The sequence below is a fragment of the Oncorhynchus tshawytscha genome, linkage group LG01, assembly GCF_018296145.1.
Source record: "Oncorhynchus tshawytscha isolate Ot180627B linkage group LG01, Otsh_v2.0, whole genome shotgun sequence".
NCBI lineage: Eukaryota > Metazoa > Chordata > Actinopteri > Salmoniformes > Salmonidae > Oncorhynchus > Oncorhynchus tshawytscha.
Genome location: NC_056429.1, coordinates 8706295 through 8724042, shown reverse-complemented (window position 1 = coordinate 8724042; position 17748 = coordinate 8706295). Strand labels below are relative to the sequence as shown.

At 46.1% G+C, this 17748-nt stretch overlaps 1 protein-coding gene across 4 annotated transcripts in view; it reads right to left on the bottom strand.

The window, feature by feature from the left end:
• The window catches only part of LOC112258223 (unconventional myosin-IXAa-like), a 322882-nt gene that overhangs the window by 9318 nt on the left and 295816 nt on the right, over nt 1-17748 (bottom strand). For 3 of the 4 annotated variants that reach the window (XM_042325696.1, XM_042325721.1, XM_042325742.1), the window contains 5 exons: nt 16127-16255; nt 13976-14081; nt 13585-13716; nt 6245-6368; nt 3124-3320 (listed from right to left, as the gene is read on the bottom strand). In XM_042325696.1, the coding sequence (XP_042181630.1) occupies nt 3124-3320; nt 6245-6368; nt 13585-13716; nt 13976-14081; nt 16127-16255 (688 nt within the window). Of the gene's footprint in view, nt 1-3123; nt 3321-6244; nt 6369-8079; nt 8191-13584; nt 13717-13975; nt 14082-16126; nt 16256-17748 lie in introns of those variants that run through there. The other variant, XM_042325783.1, reaches the window with a different exon arrangement.

The following is a 17748-nucleotide window of genomic DNA, read 5'->3' as shown; positions in this document are numbered from 1 at the left end:
AAACGCTAGTAAAACCAAATGCATGCTTTTCAACCGATCGCTGCCTGCACCCGCATGCCCGACTAGCATCACCACCCTGGATGGTTCCGACCTTGAATATGTGGACATCTATAAGTACCTAGGTGTCTGGCTAGACTGCAAACTCTCCTTCCAGACTCATATCAAACATCTCCAATCGAAAATCAAATCAAGAGTCGGCTTTCTATTCCGTAACAAAGCCTCCTTCACTCACGCCGCCAAGCTTACCCTAGTAAAACTGACTATCCTTCCGATCCTCGACTTCGGCGATGTCATCTACAAAATGGCTTCCAACACTCTACTCAGCAAACTGGATGCAGTCTATCACAGTGCCATCCGTTTTGTCACTAAAGCACCTTATACCACCCACCACTGCGACCTGTATGCTCTAGTCGGCTGGCCCTCATTACATATTCGTCGCCAGACCCACTGGCTCCAGGTCATCTACAAGTCCATGCTAGGTAAAGCTCCGCCTTATCTCAGTTCACTGGTCACGATGGCAACACCCATCCGTAGCACGCGCTCCAGCAGGTGTATCTCACTGATCATCCCTAAAGCCAACACCTCATTTGGCCGCCTTTCGTTCCAGTACTCTGCTGCCTGTGACTGGAACGAATTGCAAAAATCGCTGAAGTTGGAGACTTTTATCTCCCTCACCAACTTCAAACATCAGCTATCTGAGCAGCTAACCGATCGCTGCTGCTGTACATAGTCTATTGGTAAATAGCCCACCCATTTTCACCTACCTCATCCCCATACTGTTTTTATTTATTTACTTGCTCTTTTGCACACCAATATCTCTACCTGTACATGACCATCTGATCATTTATCACTCCAGTGTTAATCTGCAAAATTGTAATTATTCGCCTACCTCCTCATGCCTTTTGCACACATTGTATATAGACTCCCCCTTTGTTTTCTACTGTGTTATTGACTTGTTAATTGTTTATTCCATGTGTAACTCTGTGTTGTCTGCTCACACTGCTATGCTTTATCTTGGCCAGGTCGCAGTTGCAAATGAGAACTTGTTCTCAACTGGCCTACCTGGTTAAATAAAGGTGAAATAAAAATAAAAAAAAAAAAAAAAAATTACTCATTGAGCAGAACTAGGCTCTTTCTCTTGTTATCAACAAAGTTGTTCCCAAGACAATATACATTACTGCAGTGGTCACCAACCGGGCATTCGCCAAGGCATTCCTAGTCGATCGCCAAACATTTCTGTAAAAAACCCAACAATAAAGCCTTGTGTTCCATGACTAGAGAGAGACTGTCAACGAATACAGCAGAGAGTTGACGTTTTTATGAGTGAGTTCATGTTTAAGTTTTCACTCAGTCAACTGTCAACACTTTTATAAGCCATAAAATGAGCTTCTCCATTCGCTCTGCAACCAGCAGTGCAGCTGTAATGAATGAGTAGAAAAGTGTATCTATAGGCTTAGGTTGTTATTATTATTAGCGGCTTGGGTCTTTTTCAATATTGAGGAATATTTCACTTCCTCTGTTCATAGGAGTAACAACATGAATTTGTACATGAGGCAGAAGTAATGCGGTGCGACTCGAGTTTCACCATAAGCTGGAAGACGGTGTCCCTTTTTGGTCAGTGTCACAGGAAGAAAGAGAGAGCGGAGGGATGTTGAGAGACGGATCCTCAGTCTACTGCTCTCTCCCTCCGCTGAGACTGACCCTCAGTCTACTGCTCTCTCCCTCCGCTGAGACTGACCCTCAGTCTACTGCTCTCTCCCTCCACTGAGACTGACCCTCAGTCTGCTGCTCTCTCCCTCCGCTGAGACTGACCCTCAGTCTACTGCTCTCTCCCTCCGCTGAGACTGACCCTCAGTCTACTGCTCTCTCCCTCCACTGAGACTGACCCTCAGTCTGCTGCTCTCTCCCTCCACTGAGACTGACCCTCAGTCTGCTGCTCTCTCCCTCCGCTGAGACTGACCCTCAGTCTGCTGCTCTCTCCCTCCACTGAGACTGACCCTCAGTCTGCTGCTCTCTCCCTCCACTGAGACTGACCCTCAGTCTACTGCTCTCTCCCTCCGCTGAGACTGATCCTCAGTCTGCTGCTCTCTCCCTCCGCTGAGACTGACCCTCAGTCTACTGCTCTCTCCCTCCACTGAGACTGACCCTCAGTCTGCTGCTCTCTCCCTCCACTGAGACTGACCCTCAGTCTGCTGCTCTCTCCCTCCACTGAGACTGACCCTCAGTCTACTGCTCTCTCCCTCCGCTGAGACTGACCCTCAGTCTGCTGCTCTCTCCTCCACTGAGACTGACCCTCAGTCTGCTGCTCTCTCCCTCCACTGAGACTGACCCTCAGTCTGCTGCTCTCTCCCTCCACTGAGACTGACCCTCAGTCTGCTGCTCTCTCCCTCCACTGAGACTGACCCTCAGTCTGCTGCTCTCTCCCTCCGCTGAGACTGACCATCAGGTGCGGGCACCATCAGCCCAGTAAAATAACAATAAAAAGTACATTATTTAAACGTGAGTCACTCAGCTGTGTCCTACAAGTAATACAACAACTGATCTATTACCAGTGTGATCATATTGCACATCTCAAATTTTTGGGCCTATAGCCTACTGCACAAACATTATTGATACAGAACTGTTTTTAATTGGTTAATGTTGCAAAGGCTTACGATTAAATCAGAGCGGTAAATCTCAGCTTGCATTTTGACTTGAGTCAGAAAAGGTTTGTGACCACTGCTTTACTGTACTTTGATTTTTGAGGAAGAGCCCTAGAGTACTAGAGTTCTAGAGTACTAGAGTTCTAGAGTACTAGAGTTGTTCTAGAGTACTAGAGTTGTTCTAGAGTTCTAGAGTTGTTCTAGAGTACTAGAGTTGTTCTAGAGTACTAGAGTTGTTCTAGAGATCTAGAGCACTAGAGTTCTAGAGTACTGGAGTTGTTCTAGAGTTCTAGAGTACTAGAGTACTAGAGTTGTTCTAGAGTTCTAGAGTACTAGAGTTGTTCTAGAGTTGTTCTAGAGTACTAGAGTTGTTCTAGAGTACTAGAGTTGTTCTAGAGTTCCAGAGTTCTAAAGTATTAGAGTTTTAGTAGAGTATAATGACTTGTGAATACTGTTAATAATAAGGGACAATCAGGCTCACTTCTCTCTCTGCAGGCCCTCAATCTGCTCCGTGAGGACCCTCTCTTCCTGCTGCATGGTGGCCTGCTGCTGTTCTGTCAGCCCTGGCTCTGCCTTCTCCTCCTCTGCACTCTCCCCGTCCACCACCGGGAGCACTCTGGGGCTGAGAGGCGGGGAGGGCGCGTGGTGGCTGCTACCCCTCCGCAGACGACCTTTGCCCTATAGGACACAGGACACAAAGCTAGTTAGGATAGAAGCTAGGCTATAAGATCGTCTAGACTAGGCTAGGTCACTAGATAGGCTAAGCTATTAGGCTAGGCTACAATGGGCTATTAGATAGTTAGGATAGAGGCTGATCTAATGGTTCACATCGGACTCAGTGTCATGATTATTGTTTCTACTAACAACACATACACAGTGGAGACAGCCTGAGACATGAGTGTTCAATATGGCTGGACAGAAAACTCAATGTGTGACTGTGATACGGTTGACGAGGGTAATTTATACTGTGATACGGTTGACGAGGGTCATTTATACAGTGATACGGTTGACGAGGGTCATTTATACTGTGGATACGGTTGACGAGGGTCATTTAAACTGTGATACGGTTGACGAGGGTCATTTAAATTGTGATACGGTTGACGAGAGTCATTTATACTGTGATACAGTTGATGAGGGTCATTTATACAGTGATACGGTTGACGAGGGTCATTTATACAGTGATACGGTTGACGAGGGTCATTTATACAGTGATACGGTTGACGAGGGTCATTTATACAGTGATACAGTTGACGAGGGTCATTTATACAGTGATACGGTTGACGAGGGTCATTTAAACTGTGATACGGTTGACGAGGGTCATTTATACAGTGATACGGTTGACGAGGGTCATTTATACAGTGATACGGTTGACGAGGGTCATTTATACAGTGATACGGTTGACAAGGGTCATTTATACTGTGACCAACAAACTGTAGCGGACACGCACGCGCACACAGTCATGACCTTTTGACCTGTGTTAGGCTGAGTGTTATTATGTTGTGAAGCAAAAACAAATATATTTTTTAAAAACATGTTGTGTTAGCCTTGGGGTTTGGTTTGGTCGGGATGCAACATTTCAAAACAGAAATTAAACAAAGCATGCTAACAGAAACCAACCACTGCTCTGCCTATCTGTCCAATGAACCAACCACTGCTCTGCCTATCTGCTCAACGGCATTAACCACTGCTCTGCCTATCTGTCCAACGAGCCGACCACTGCTCTGCCTATCTGTCCAACGAACCAACCACTGCTCTACCCATCTGTCCAACAAACCAACCACTGCTCTGCCCATCTGTCCAACGAACCAACCACTGCTCTGCATATCTGTCCAACGAACCAACCACTGCTTTACCAATCTGTCCAACGAACCAACCACTGCTCTGCCTATTTGTCCAACGAACCAACCACTGCTCTGCCCATCCGTCCAACAAACCAACCACTGCTCTGCATATCTGTCCAACGAACCAACCACTGCTTTACCAATCTGTCCAACGAACCAACCACTGCTCTGCCTATTTGTCCAACGAACCAACCACTGCCCTGCCCATCCGTCCAACGAACCAACCACTGCTCTGCATATCTGTCCAATGAACCAACCACTGCTCTGCCTATCTGCTCAACGGCATTAACCACTGCTCTGCCTATCTGTCCAACAAACCAACCCTCGATCCTGACTAGTCTCCCAGGCCCTGCCTTTGAAAACCATGCCCACAGCATGATGCTGCCACCCCCATGCTTGAGTTTAGGGATGGTGCCCGGTTTCCTCCAGAAGTGACGCTTGGCATTCAAGACAAAGTGTTCGATCTTGGTTTCATCAGACCAGATATTATTGTTTCTCATGGTCTGAGAATCCTGTAGGTGCCTTTTGACAAACTCAACGCGGGCTCTCATGTGCCTTTTACTGAGGAGTGGCTTCCATCTGGCCACTCTACCATAAAGGCCTGATTGGTGGAGTGCTGCAGAGATGGTCTTTTTTTATGTGAAAAAAATAAAAAATAAAAAGGTTTTACTCATTGTGGGGTATTGTGATGTCATTATGGGGTATTGTGATGTCATTATGGGGTATTGTGTGAAGATTAAGTAAAACATTTATTTGATCCATTTTAGAATAATAAAGCTGTAACGTAACAAAATGTGGAAAGAGGGAAGGAGACTGAATAGTTTCTGAACGCATTGTACGTGACAAGCCGAGTATGACACAAAGACAATGTTCTGTGGAAAATAAATATAAAGAGCGAGAAGGAGGGAGAGAGAGGTGGGAGAGGAGATTGAGAGAGGACAGAGAGGAGGGAAAGAGAGAAGGAAGGGGAAAGAGAGAAGAGAGAAGGACAGTGAGAGAGGACGGAGATAGAGGAGGGAGAGAGAAGGATTGAGAGAGAAAAAAAAAGAAGAGATGGCATTGTGAGGGTATGCAGAACTGACTGTCAGCACCACAGACAAATGGGCTAACAGGACTGGTTGATTGACAGCGCCACAGACAAATGGGCTAACAGGACTGGTTGATTGACAGCGCCACAGACAAATGGGCTAACAGGACTGGTTGATTGACAGCGCCACAGACAAATGGGCTAACAGGACTGGTTGATTGACAGCGCCACAGACAAATGGGCTAACAGGACTGGTTGATTGACAGCGCCACAGACAAATGGGCTAACAGGACTGGGTGTGGACACATGGAGTATATACTAAGAATACATACCGGAGTGGTCGTGCGGGTTATGCCAATAAACTTAACAGCGATTAGTACAGGTTTCTGGAGTGGGGTAAGTAAGGGGAGAATGGGGTTAGAGGGGGTAACCTTCGTTGGAGGACATTACATTGTGTGAGAGGAATTAAGGGTTAAAGGTTTAAAGTCAACCACTGGAAGACAGAGAGGGAGGTCTAGGATGACCTCAGTCAGAGGGTAAGTTTACATTTCTCCTCACACGAGACCCCTGGGTCGTGTTCATTAGGTTATGACGACAGAAAACGCTTTAAAACATTTTGCAATGAAAATGAGCCCCTCTTATTGGACAAGTCCAGAAAGTCCCTCCAATTTTCTGTCTGTTTTCTTCCATTTGATGCCTAATGAATACAACCCCCTGTTGTCCTGGTGCCTTACCATGGACTTCCTGATGTGTGTCAGTCTGCTCTTGGCCTTGTTCTCAGCAAACTCCAGACTGTTGATGTCCTTCAGTCTGGCCCTGTACTTATTCATCTGTTCTCCGATGATCAGCTCCACACACCTAGAGGAGGACAGGCAGAATGAGTCAGCTCCTCACACCTAGAGGAGCACAGGTAGAATGAGTCAGCTCCTCACACCTAGAGGAGCACAGGCAGAATGAGTCAGCTCCTCACACCTAGAGGAGGACAGGCAGAATGAGTGAGCTCCTCACACCTAGAAGAGGACAGGCAGAATGAGTGAGCTCCTCACACCTAGAGGAGCACAGGCAGAATGAGTCAGCTCCTCACACCTAGAGGAGGACAGGCAGAATGAGTGAGCTCCTCACACCTAGAGGAGGACAGTCAGAATGAGTGAGCTCCTCACACCTAGAGGAGCACAGGCAGAATGAGTCAGTCCCTGAGGATGACAGGCAGAATGAGTCAGCTCCACACACCTAGAGGAGGACATGGCAGAATGAGTGAGCTCCTAGAGGATGACAGGCAGAATGAGTCAGCTCTTTGAAGAGGACAGGGAGAATGAGTCAGCTCCACACACCTAGAGGAGGACATGGCAGAATGAGTCAGCTCCTAGAGGATGACAGGCAGAATGAGTCAGCTCTTCACACCTAGAGGAGGACATGGCAGAATGAGTCAGCTCCTAGAGGATGACAGGCAGAATGAGTCAGCTCCACACACCTAGAGGAAGAAAGGCAGAATGAGTCAGCTCTTTGAAGAGGACAGGGAGAATGAGTCAGCTCCTCACACCTAGAGGAGGACAGGCAGAATGAGTCAGCTCCTCACACCTAGAGGAGGACAGGCAGAATGAGTCAGCTCCTAGTGGAGGACAGGCAGAATGAGTCAGCTCCTAGAGGATGACAGGCAGAATGAGTCAGCTCCACACACCTAGAGGAAGAAAGGCAGAATGAGTCAGCTCTTTGAAGAGGACAGGCAGAATGAGTCAGCTCCTCACACCTAGAGGAGGACAGGCAGAATGAGTCAGCTCCTAGAGGAGGACAGGCAGAATGAGTCAGCTCCACACACCTAGAGGAAGAAAGGCAGAATGAGTCAGCTCTTTGAAGAGGACAGGGTAAATGAGTCAGCTCCTCACACCTAGAGGAGGACAGGCAGAATGAGTCAGCTCTTTGAAGAGGACAGGCAGAATGAGTCAGCTCCTCACACCTAGAGGGGGACAGGCAGAATGAGTCAGCTCCTAGAGGAGGACAGGCAGAATGAGTTAGCTCCTAGAGGAGGACAGGCAAAATGAGTCAGCTCCTAGAGGAGGACAGGCAGAATGAGTCAGCTCTTTGAAGAGGACAGGCAGAATGAGTCAGCTCCTAGAGGAGGACAGGCAGAATGAGTCAGCTCCACACACCTAGAGGAAGAAAGGCAGAATGAGTCAGCTCCTAGAGGAGGACAGGCAGAATGAGTTAGCTCCTAGAGGAGGACAGGCAGAATGAGTCAGCTCCTAGAGGAGGACAGGCGGAATGAGTCAGCTCCTAGAGGAGGACAGGCAGAATGAGTTAGCTCCTAGAGGAGGACAGGCAGAATGAGTCAGCTCCTAGAGGAGGACAGGCGGAATGAGTCAGCTCCTAGAGGAGGACAGGCAGAATGAGTCAGCTCCTAGAGGAGGACAGGCAGAATGAGTCAGCTCCTAGAGGAGGACAGGCAGAATGAGTCAGCTCCTAGAGGAGGACAGGCAGAATGAGTCAGCTCCTAGAGGAGGACAGGCAGAATGAGTCAGCTCCTAGAGGAGGACAGGCAGAATGAGTCAGCTCCTAGAGGAGGACAGGCAGAATGAGTCAGCTCCTAGAGGAGGACAGGCAGAATGAGTCAGCTCCTAGAGGAGGACAGGCAGAATGAGTCAGCTCCTGAGGATGACAGGCAGAATGAGTCAGCTCCACACACCTAGAGGAAGAAAGGCAGAATGAGTCAGCTCTTTGAAGAGGACAGGGAAATGAGTCAGCTCCTCACACCTAGAGGAGGACAGGCAGAATGAGTCAGCTCTTTGAAGAGGACAGGCAGAATGAGTCAGCACAGGCAGAATGAGTCAGCTCCTGGCAGAATGAGTTAGCTCCTAGAGGAGGACAGGCAGCTCCTAGAGGAGGACAGGAAGAATGAGTCAGCTCCTAGAGGAGGACAGGCAGAATGAGTCAGCTCCTAGAGGAGGACAGGCAGAATGAGTCAGCTCCTAGAGGAGGACAGGCAGAATGAGTCAGCTCCTAGAGGAGGACAGGCAGAATGAGTCAGCTCCTAGAGGAGGACAGGCAGAATGAGTCAGCTCCTCAGGCAGAATGAGTCACCTCCTAGAGGAGGACAGGCAGAATGAGTCAGCTCCTAGAGGAGGACAGGCAGAATGAGTCAGCTCCTAGAGGAGGACAGGCAGAATGAGTCAGCTCCTAGAGGAGGACAGGCAGAATGAGTCAGCTCCTAAAGGAGGACAGGCAGAATGAGTCAGCTCCTAGAGGAGGACAGGCAGAATGAGTCAGCTCCTAGAGGAGGACAGGCAGAATGAGTCAGCTCCTAAAGGAGGACAGGCAGAATGAGCAACCAGTGAATAAGGTGACTTCTGTTGCTCAATCTATAATTTAGAAATGATTATTGATATTGTCTTATAGGAACTGATTGCAGTCTGAGGGGATCTGCAACAGAAATAACACTCACTCATCTGATGAATTAAAGCTATTGAGGTACGTCCGTTGTCACTTCCATTGTTTACACAGTTGCAACTATTCGGGTTATCAAGAGTAGTAGTTTAAGGCCCAGTTCTCTGTGACATTTTAGAGACACATTTGCATCCTGTAAGCCCACGCGCACACACACACGCACACACACACACACACACACACACACACACACACACACACACACACACACACACACACACACACACACACACACACACACACACACACACACACACACACACACACACACACACGGAGCACAAAGGAGAATGAACATTGAGAGAGAATTGACATTGACCAAGGAAAAGAAGAATAAGAACAAAAATAAATACATTTGGACTGGAATTTACAAAAAAGAATGATTAAAGGTTAAATATGTTAACTGTTGAAGGGAGAAAGCATTGAGAAATGTACCAAGGGAGATGGTAAAGGATTATTGAAGTAATGCAGTTAAATGGTTAACAATGTTATAATGTTGTTGGCTTTAAGGTATGATGCATATAGACTTTGTTTGTTAAGCTTGGAGGAACAAGGCCTTAGGGCGTGTAGGAGGTTGATAATGAAAGGTTACAATGTTGAAATGATGAAAGGTTTAAGTTGGTGAAGGTTTAAGTTGGTGAAGGTTTAAGTTGGTGAAGTTTTAAGATGTAATGGGAGTTAATACGTTGGGTTGGAGTAGCATTATAATAGAACCAAGTAGTAAATGGTAATGTTTTAAAAGTTATTGATAATGGAATGTACTAAATTGTGCTAGCTTGCATAGGAAATTCCGTGGTCAGAGCGGCCAGGATTAGACATCCTGTCAAGGCGGGCATACTGCGAATCAGAACATCCTGCCGAACAGGATGTTAACCACTGAATGCGTCATCGGAGATGGTGTAAACCACAATGAGAAAGGAAGATCGAGGGTATAAAAGGGGAAGAACCCGTCGACTGCTGGAACAAGATTTTTTGCTGCAGCTTTTTAAATTACAATACATTTTTGACTTTCCTTATTATACTTATATTTACATTTTTATTGTATGCAGTTAAAGTAAACATCTAGGAGGAATCCTTAAGAATACCTCATTGATATTAAAGAAGTCTTGAGGTATTGCTCTCCTGAGGTAGAGTACCTCATGATAAGCTGTACACCACACAATCTACCAAGAGTTCTCATCTATATTATTCGTAGCCGTCTATTTACCACCGCAAACCAATGCTGGCACTAAGTCCTCACTCAACGAGATGTATAAGGCCATAAGCAAACAAGAAAATGCTCACACAGAAGCAGCACTCCTAGTGGCCGGGGACTTTAATGCAGGCAAACTTAAATCCATTTCACCTCATTTCTACCAGCACGTCACATGTGCAACCAGAGGGAAAAAAAACTCTAGGTCACATTTACTCCACACACAGAGACGCGTGCACCCTCGATTTGGCAAATCTGACCATAACTCTATCCTCCTGATTCCTGCTTACAAGCAAAAACTGAAGCAGGAAGCACCAGTCATTTGCTTAATACGGAAGTGGTCAGATGACGCGGATGCTACGCTACAGGACTGTTTTGCTGGCACAGACTGGAATATGTTCTGGTATTCATCCAATGTCATTGAGGAGTATACCACCTCAGTCACCAGCTTCATCAATAAGTGCCTCGACGACGTCGTCCTCACAGTGACCGTACGTACATATCCCAACCAGAAGCTATGGATTACAGGCAACATCCTCATCGAGCTAAATGCTAGAGCTGCCACTTTCGAGGAGCGGGACACAAATCCGGACGCTTATAAGAAATCCCGCTACGCCCTCAGATGATCCATCAAACAGGCAAAGCGTCAATACAGGATTAAGACTGAATCCTGCTACACCAGCTCTGACGCTCGTTGGATGTGGCAGGGCTTGAAAACTATTACAGATACAAAGGGAAACCGAGCCGCGAGCTGCCCAGTGACACGAGCCTACCAGACAAGCTAAATGCCTTTTACTCTAGCTTCAAGGCAAGCAACACTGACGCATGCATGAGAGCACCAGCTGTTCCGGACGACTGTGTGATCATGCTCTCCGTAGCCGATGTGAGCAAGACCTTTAAACAGGTCAACATTCACAAGGACGCAGGGGCAGACAGATTACCAGGACGTGTACTAATAGCATGTGCAGACCAACTGGCAAGTGTCTTCACTGACATTTTCAACATCTCCCTGACTGAGTCTGTAATACCTACATGTTTCAAGTAGACCACCATAGTCCCAGTGCCCAAGGAAGCGATGGTAACCTGCCTAAATGACTACTGCCCCGTAGCAGTCATGTCGGTAACTATGAAGTACTTTGAAAGGCTGGTCATGGCTCACATCAACAGCAACCTCCCGGAAACCCTAGACCCACTCCAATTCGCATACCACTCCAACAGATCCACAGACGACACAATCTCAATCGCACCCCACACTGCCCTTTCCCACCTGGAAGGTGGGAACACCTTTGTGAGAATGCTGTTCATTGACTAGAGCTCAGCGTTCAACACCATAGTGCCCACAAAGCACATCACTAAACTAAGGACCCTGGGACTAAACACCAACCTCTGCAACTGGATCCTGGACTTCCTGACGGGTCACCCCCAGGTGGTAAGGGTAGGTAACATCACATCTGCCACGCTGATCCTCAACACTGGGGCCCCTCAGGGGTGCGTGCTTAGTCCCTTCCTGTACTCCCTGTTCACTCACGACACAACAGTGGTAGGCCGGATCATTGACAACGATGAGACAGCCTATAGGGAGGAGGTCTGAGACCTGGCAGTGTGGTGCCAGGACAACAACCTCTCCCTCCATGTGAGCAAGACAAAGGAGCTGATCGTGGACTACAGGAAAAGGCGGGCCGAACAGGCCCCCATTAACATCGACGGGGCTGTAGTGGAGCGGGTCGAGAGTTTCAAGTTCCTTGGTGTCCACATCACCAATGAACTAACATGGTCCAAACACACCAAGACAGTCGTGAAGAGGGCACAACAAAAACTTTTTCCCTTCAGGAGACTGAAAAGACTTGGCATGGGTCCCCAAATCCTCAAAAAGTTATACAGCTGCATCATCGAGAGCATCCTGACCAGTTCAATTACTGCCTCGTATGACAACAGCTCGGCATCTGACCGTAAGGCACTACAGATGGTAGTGCGTATGGCCCAGTACATCACTGGGGCTAAGCTGCCTGCCATCCAGGACCTCTACACCAGGCGGTGTCAGAGGAAGGCCCAAAAAATGATCAAAGACTCCAGGCACCCAAGTCAAAGACTGTCCTCTCTGTTACCGCACGGCAAGCGGTACCGTAGCGCCAAGTCTAGGTCCAAAAGGCTCCTTAACAGCGTCTAATCCCAAGCCATAAGACTTTACACTGACACCCCTTCCTCCATATTATCTATGCATAGTCACTTTACCCCTACCGACATGTACAAACTACATTGACTAACCTGTACCCCTGCACATTGACTCGGTACCGGTACCCCCTGTACATAGCCTCGTTAATGTTATTATATTGTATTACTTTTGTATTATTTATTTTTAGTAAATATTTCCGTAACTCTTTCTTGAACTGCATTGTTGGTTAAGGGCTTGTAAGTCAGCATTTTCACGGTAAAGGTACACGCGTTGTTGTTTTCGGCGCCTGTGACAAATACAATTTGATTTGATAGTGTGTTTTTAGACAACGTCTGAGGGGGGGAGCCAATAAAACTGTTGATAGAGTTGCAGATGGATCGTTATTAAATATGTAAAATAAAACTGTTGATAGAGTTGCAGATGGACCGTTTGTTATTAAATATGTCAAATAAAACTGTTGATAGAGTTGCAGATGGACTGTTTGTTATTAAATATGTCAAATAAAACTGTTGATAGAGTTGCAGATGGACCGTTTGTTATTAAATATGTCAAATAAAACTGTTGATAGAGTTGCAGATGGACCGTTATTAAATATGTCAAATAAAACTGTAACAGACCCCCCAAAAATATTTTGTTGGCATAGCAATAAGGGTTTGGTAGAGGGCACTGAAGGTGTCTATCAATTCAATCTACTGTCGATGGTTGCCTATCATTGATTGGTGATATTGATTGATTGTGATTCTTTTATGCCTGTTTCTGATATTTAAAAAAAAAAATGGCTTTATTGTTCTGAAACCCCATGTCATCAAAGAGAATGACGTTTTACTCTAGGTTTCTGAAAGAGACTGGATTCATTTAGGATTTTTTTTTTGCATCTGGTTAATTAGCCTATCGGGGACCAGATATCGGGGACCCGAGTGGCTGGTATAAAGTAACCTAACCTGAGGGACTCAACTTCGGGGATAGCCCACTCTACTGTAAGGCCATTAATGTTGAGTTTGAGGAACAGTCCCTGTATCCAGGCTCAGTGGTAGGGCAGAGCGGCATCGATCAGATCTGTAGGGGCATGAAATAACCTTGACCTTAACACTGACAGCAACAACAACCACAGCAGAGAAGTTGGTTGTGTCTACAGCTGTCGCAATAGAGAGACAGAGAGAGAGACAAATAGACAGACAGAGGTTGTTTACTATGACTCTGGTCCTGGAGTTCTGCCTTCCAGAACCAGGAAGGACGAGCCCTGTGTGAGAAGCACCATGAGGGGGTCTTACGCGGTGGTCTTGCCGATGTCCTGGACACTCTGCAGGGGGTCGATGGTGTCGGGGCAGCGGAGGATGCAGGGGGCGAACACGATGGCTAGGGCATTGGCCGACATACGGTTGGTGTCTTCCTGAAGGGCGATCCTGGAGGACCACACACACACACACACACTTCAGAGGGGGTCGCAAAAAAACTGTAGAAAACTGTCAAATAGTTTCTTCAATGTCAAAACTGGTATGCAGTGCATGCCAACTTCCCTCCACCCTTCTCCCACACTGCCTGCCATTTAGAATCATTGGTGTATCATTGACTGGAGGGAGTTTGTGCACACTTTGGGAGAAGGGTGGAGAATTGGGACGCAGCCAGTGAGAGGACATCCTGTTTCCTATGGGACCCACTCACCTGACCAGGTGGAAGATGAGGCGCTCCAGGGTACTCAGGTGGGTTCTGCTGAGCAGGTCGATCACAGAGTACACCCCTCGGATTACCTCCTTCTGGTCTGGCTGGCCTGCATGGGGGACAACCCCCCAAAAGAAATACAATTACTTCCTGCTTTTACTTCCTAATTTTATTTCCTGCTTCACTCCTATGGGGACACAGACATTATATCTTTATAATATATTATATATATAGTTTTATACAGTGCATTTGGAAAGTATTGTTTTTAATACATTTGCTAAAATAAAAAATAAAACTGTTTTCGCTTTGTCCTTTTGGGGGTATTGTGTGTAGATTGATGAGGAATTGTTATTTATTTAATACATGGTAGAATAAGGCTGTAATGAAAAAGTTAAGAGGTCTGAACAAATCAATTCAAATTTGATTGGTCACATACACATATTTAGCAGATTTTATTGCGGATGTAGCGAAATGGAGTGATGCATCAGATGACTAGGCCTCCACAATCACAAATGAGTAGGGACAGTACAGACTACTAGTCAAAAGTTTGGACACACCTCCTCATTCAAGGATTTTTATTTGTTTTTGCTATTTTCTACATTGTATAATAATAGTTAACACATCAAAACTATGAAAAAAACACATATGGAATCATGTAGTAACCCAAAAAATGTTAAACAAATCAAAATATATTTTATATCTTAGTTTCTTCAAAGTAGCCACCGTTTGCCTTGATGACAGCTTTGCTCACTCTTGGCATTCTCTCAACCAGCTTCATAAAGAATTTTCCAACAGTCTTGAAGGAGCTCCCACATATGCTGAGCACTTGTTGGCTGCTTTCCTTTCACTCTGCGGTTCAACTCATCCCAAACCATCTCAAATGGGTTGACGTTGGGTGATTGTGGAGGCCAGGTCATCTGATGCAGCACTCCATCACGCTCCTTCTTGGTCAAATAGCCTTACACAGCCTGGAGGTGTGTTGGGTCATTGTCCTGTTGAAAAACACATGATAATCCCACTAAGTGCAAACCAGATGGGATGTCGTATCTCTGCAGAATGCTGTGGTAGCCATGCTGGTTAAGTGTGCCTTGAATTCTAAATAAATCACACAGTGTCACCAGTAAAGCACCCCCACATCATCACACCTCCTCTATGCTTCACAGTGGGAACCACACATGCCGAGATCATCCGTTCACCAACTTTGCGTCTCATAAAGAGACAGCGGTTGTAACCCCAAATCTCAAATTCGGACTCATCAGACCAAAGGTCAGATTTCCACCGGTCTAATGTCCATTGCTCGTGTTTCTTGGCCCAAGCAAGTCTCTTCTTCTTATTGGTGTCCTTTAGTAGTAGTTTCTGTGCAGCAATTTGACCACGAAGGCCTGATTCCCGCAGTCTTCTCTGAACAGTTGATGTTGAGATGTGTCTTTTACTTGAACTCTGTGAAGCATCTATTTGGGCTGCAATCTGAGGTGCAGTTAACTCTAATAACCATATCCTCTGCAGCAGAGGTAACTCTGGGTCTTCCTTTCCTGTGGCGGTCCTCATGAGAGCCAGTTTCATCATAGCGCTTGATGGTTTTTGCGACTGCACTTGAAGAAACTTTCAAAGTTCTTGAAATTTTCCGCATTGACTGACCTTCATGTCTTAAAGTAATGATGGACTGACGTTTCGCTTTGCTTATTTGAGCTGTTCTTGCCATAATATGGACTTGGTCTTTTACCAAATAGGGCTGTCTTCTGTATACCACCCTTACCTTGTCACAATTACAACTGATTGGCTCAAACCCATTAAGAAGGAAAGAAATTCCACAAATTAACTTTTAACAAGGCACACCTGTTAATTGAAATGCATTCCAGGTGACTACCTCATGAAGCTGGTTGAGAGAATGCCAAGAGTGTACAAAGCTGTCATCAAGGCAAAGGGTGGCTACTTTGATGAATCTCAAATATAAAATATATTTGGATTTGTTTAACACTTTTTTTGGTTACTACATGATTCCATACATGATTCCATATGTATATATATATATATATACACCTTGATTCAGTCAAAAGCATCTATAAACCACATCTATAAGCCACATTTAGCCATTACTACATAGTAACATTGTAACAGAATAACAAGGTGCATACTTATGACCCCAGCTCTTACCCATTGCCCGGAGGAACTCCTCGTACAGTTCAAAGGTCATCAGAGGGTTGGGCAGGTCACGGAGCCATTGTTTGAGCACGCCGGCAATGACGTGGATGTTGTAGTCGTCCAGGTTCATGCTGCTCACATCTTAAGTAGGAGAGGAAGAGAGTAGGAGAGGAAGAAATCAGGACAGAAAGAGAGCAGGACAAGAAGAGAGTAGGACAGGAAGAGAGTAGAGGAGGAAGAGAGCAGGACAAGAAGAGAGTAGAGCAGGAAGAGAGCAGGACAGGAAGAGAGTATGACAGGAAGAGAGTAGGACAGGAAGAGAGTAGGACGGAGAGAGTAGGACGGAGAGAGTAGGACAGGAAGAGAGTAGAGCAGGAAGAGAGGACAGGAAGAGAGTATGACAGGAAGAGAGTATGACAGGAAGAGAGTAGGACAGGAAGAGAGTAGGACGGAGAGAGTAGGACAGGAAGAGAGTAGAGCAGGAAGATAGCAGGACAGGGAGAGAGCAGGACAAGAAGAGAGTATGACAGGAAGAGAGTATGACAGGAAGAGAGTATGACAGGAAGAGAGTATGACAGGAAGAGAGTAGGACAGGAAGAGAGCAGGACAGGAAGAGAGCAGGACAGGAAGAGAGTAGGACAGGAAGAGAGTATGACAGGAAGAGAGTAGAGCAGGAAGAGAGTATGACAGGAAGAGAGTAGAGCAGGAAGAGAGTAGGAGAGGGAATACTACAGTTAGATTGAACATTACAACTGACACAGTGCTTACGATCCGGTAGTGTGAATACCGTACAAATGGTGTCATGGCATCTTGTTTTGTACGGAGGGTTGACACGACTATTACAGCCTGTGTCAAGAGTCTGTATCCATGCTATGGAATGCAGTTTCAACACGGTCCTTGCCACCTGTCTCCTCACATTATCTAAACCAATCAGAAACCCTATAGAGCAGGTACCCTGACATTATCTAAACCAATCAGAAACCCTATAGAGCAGGTACCCTGACATTGTCTAAACCAATCAGAAGCCCTATAGAGCAGGTATCCTGACATTATCTAAACCAATCAGAGGTGGGGCCAGAACATAGTTGTAAATAATTTGTAGACTGCAAATTCACCGCAAGAATCCCAAACAGATATAGTATTTGAAATAAATAGAATAATTTCAAACATGAATTACATTGGGATATGATCACATTTGCCATTCTATTCATGAGTGGGTGGGACTTGGGAACATATTTCCTTATTAAATTAAAACCCCATTGAGCTGATTTCCTGGTTCTTTTACAGTCATATGTCCAACAACGAATCTAAAAGAAAAAGCCATATCTCAGACTGGCCAATAAAAAGAAAAGTTTATGATGGGCAAAAGAACACAGACACTGGACAGAGGAACTCTGCCTAGAAGGCCAGCATCCCGGAGTCGCTTCTTCACTGTTGAAGTCGAGACTGGTGTTTTGTGGCTACTATTTAATGAAGCTGCCAGTTGAGGACTGGCAGCTCTACTCTAGACACTCTACTCTCCTCTTGCTCAGCCTCCCACTGCTCTTTCTATTCTGGTTAGAGCCAGTTTGCGCTGTTCTGTGAAGGGAGTAGGACACAGCGTTGTACGAGATCTTCAGTTTCATGGCAATTTC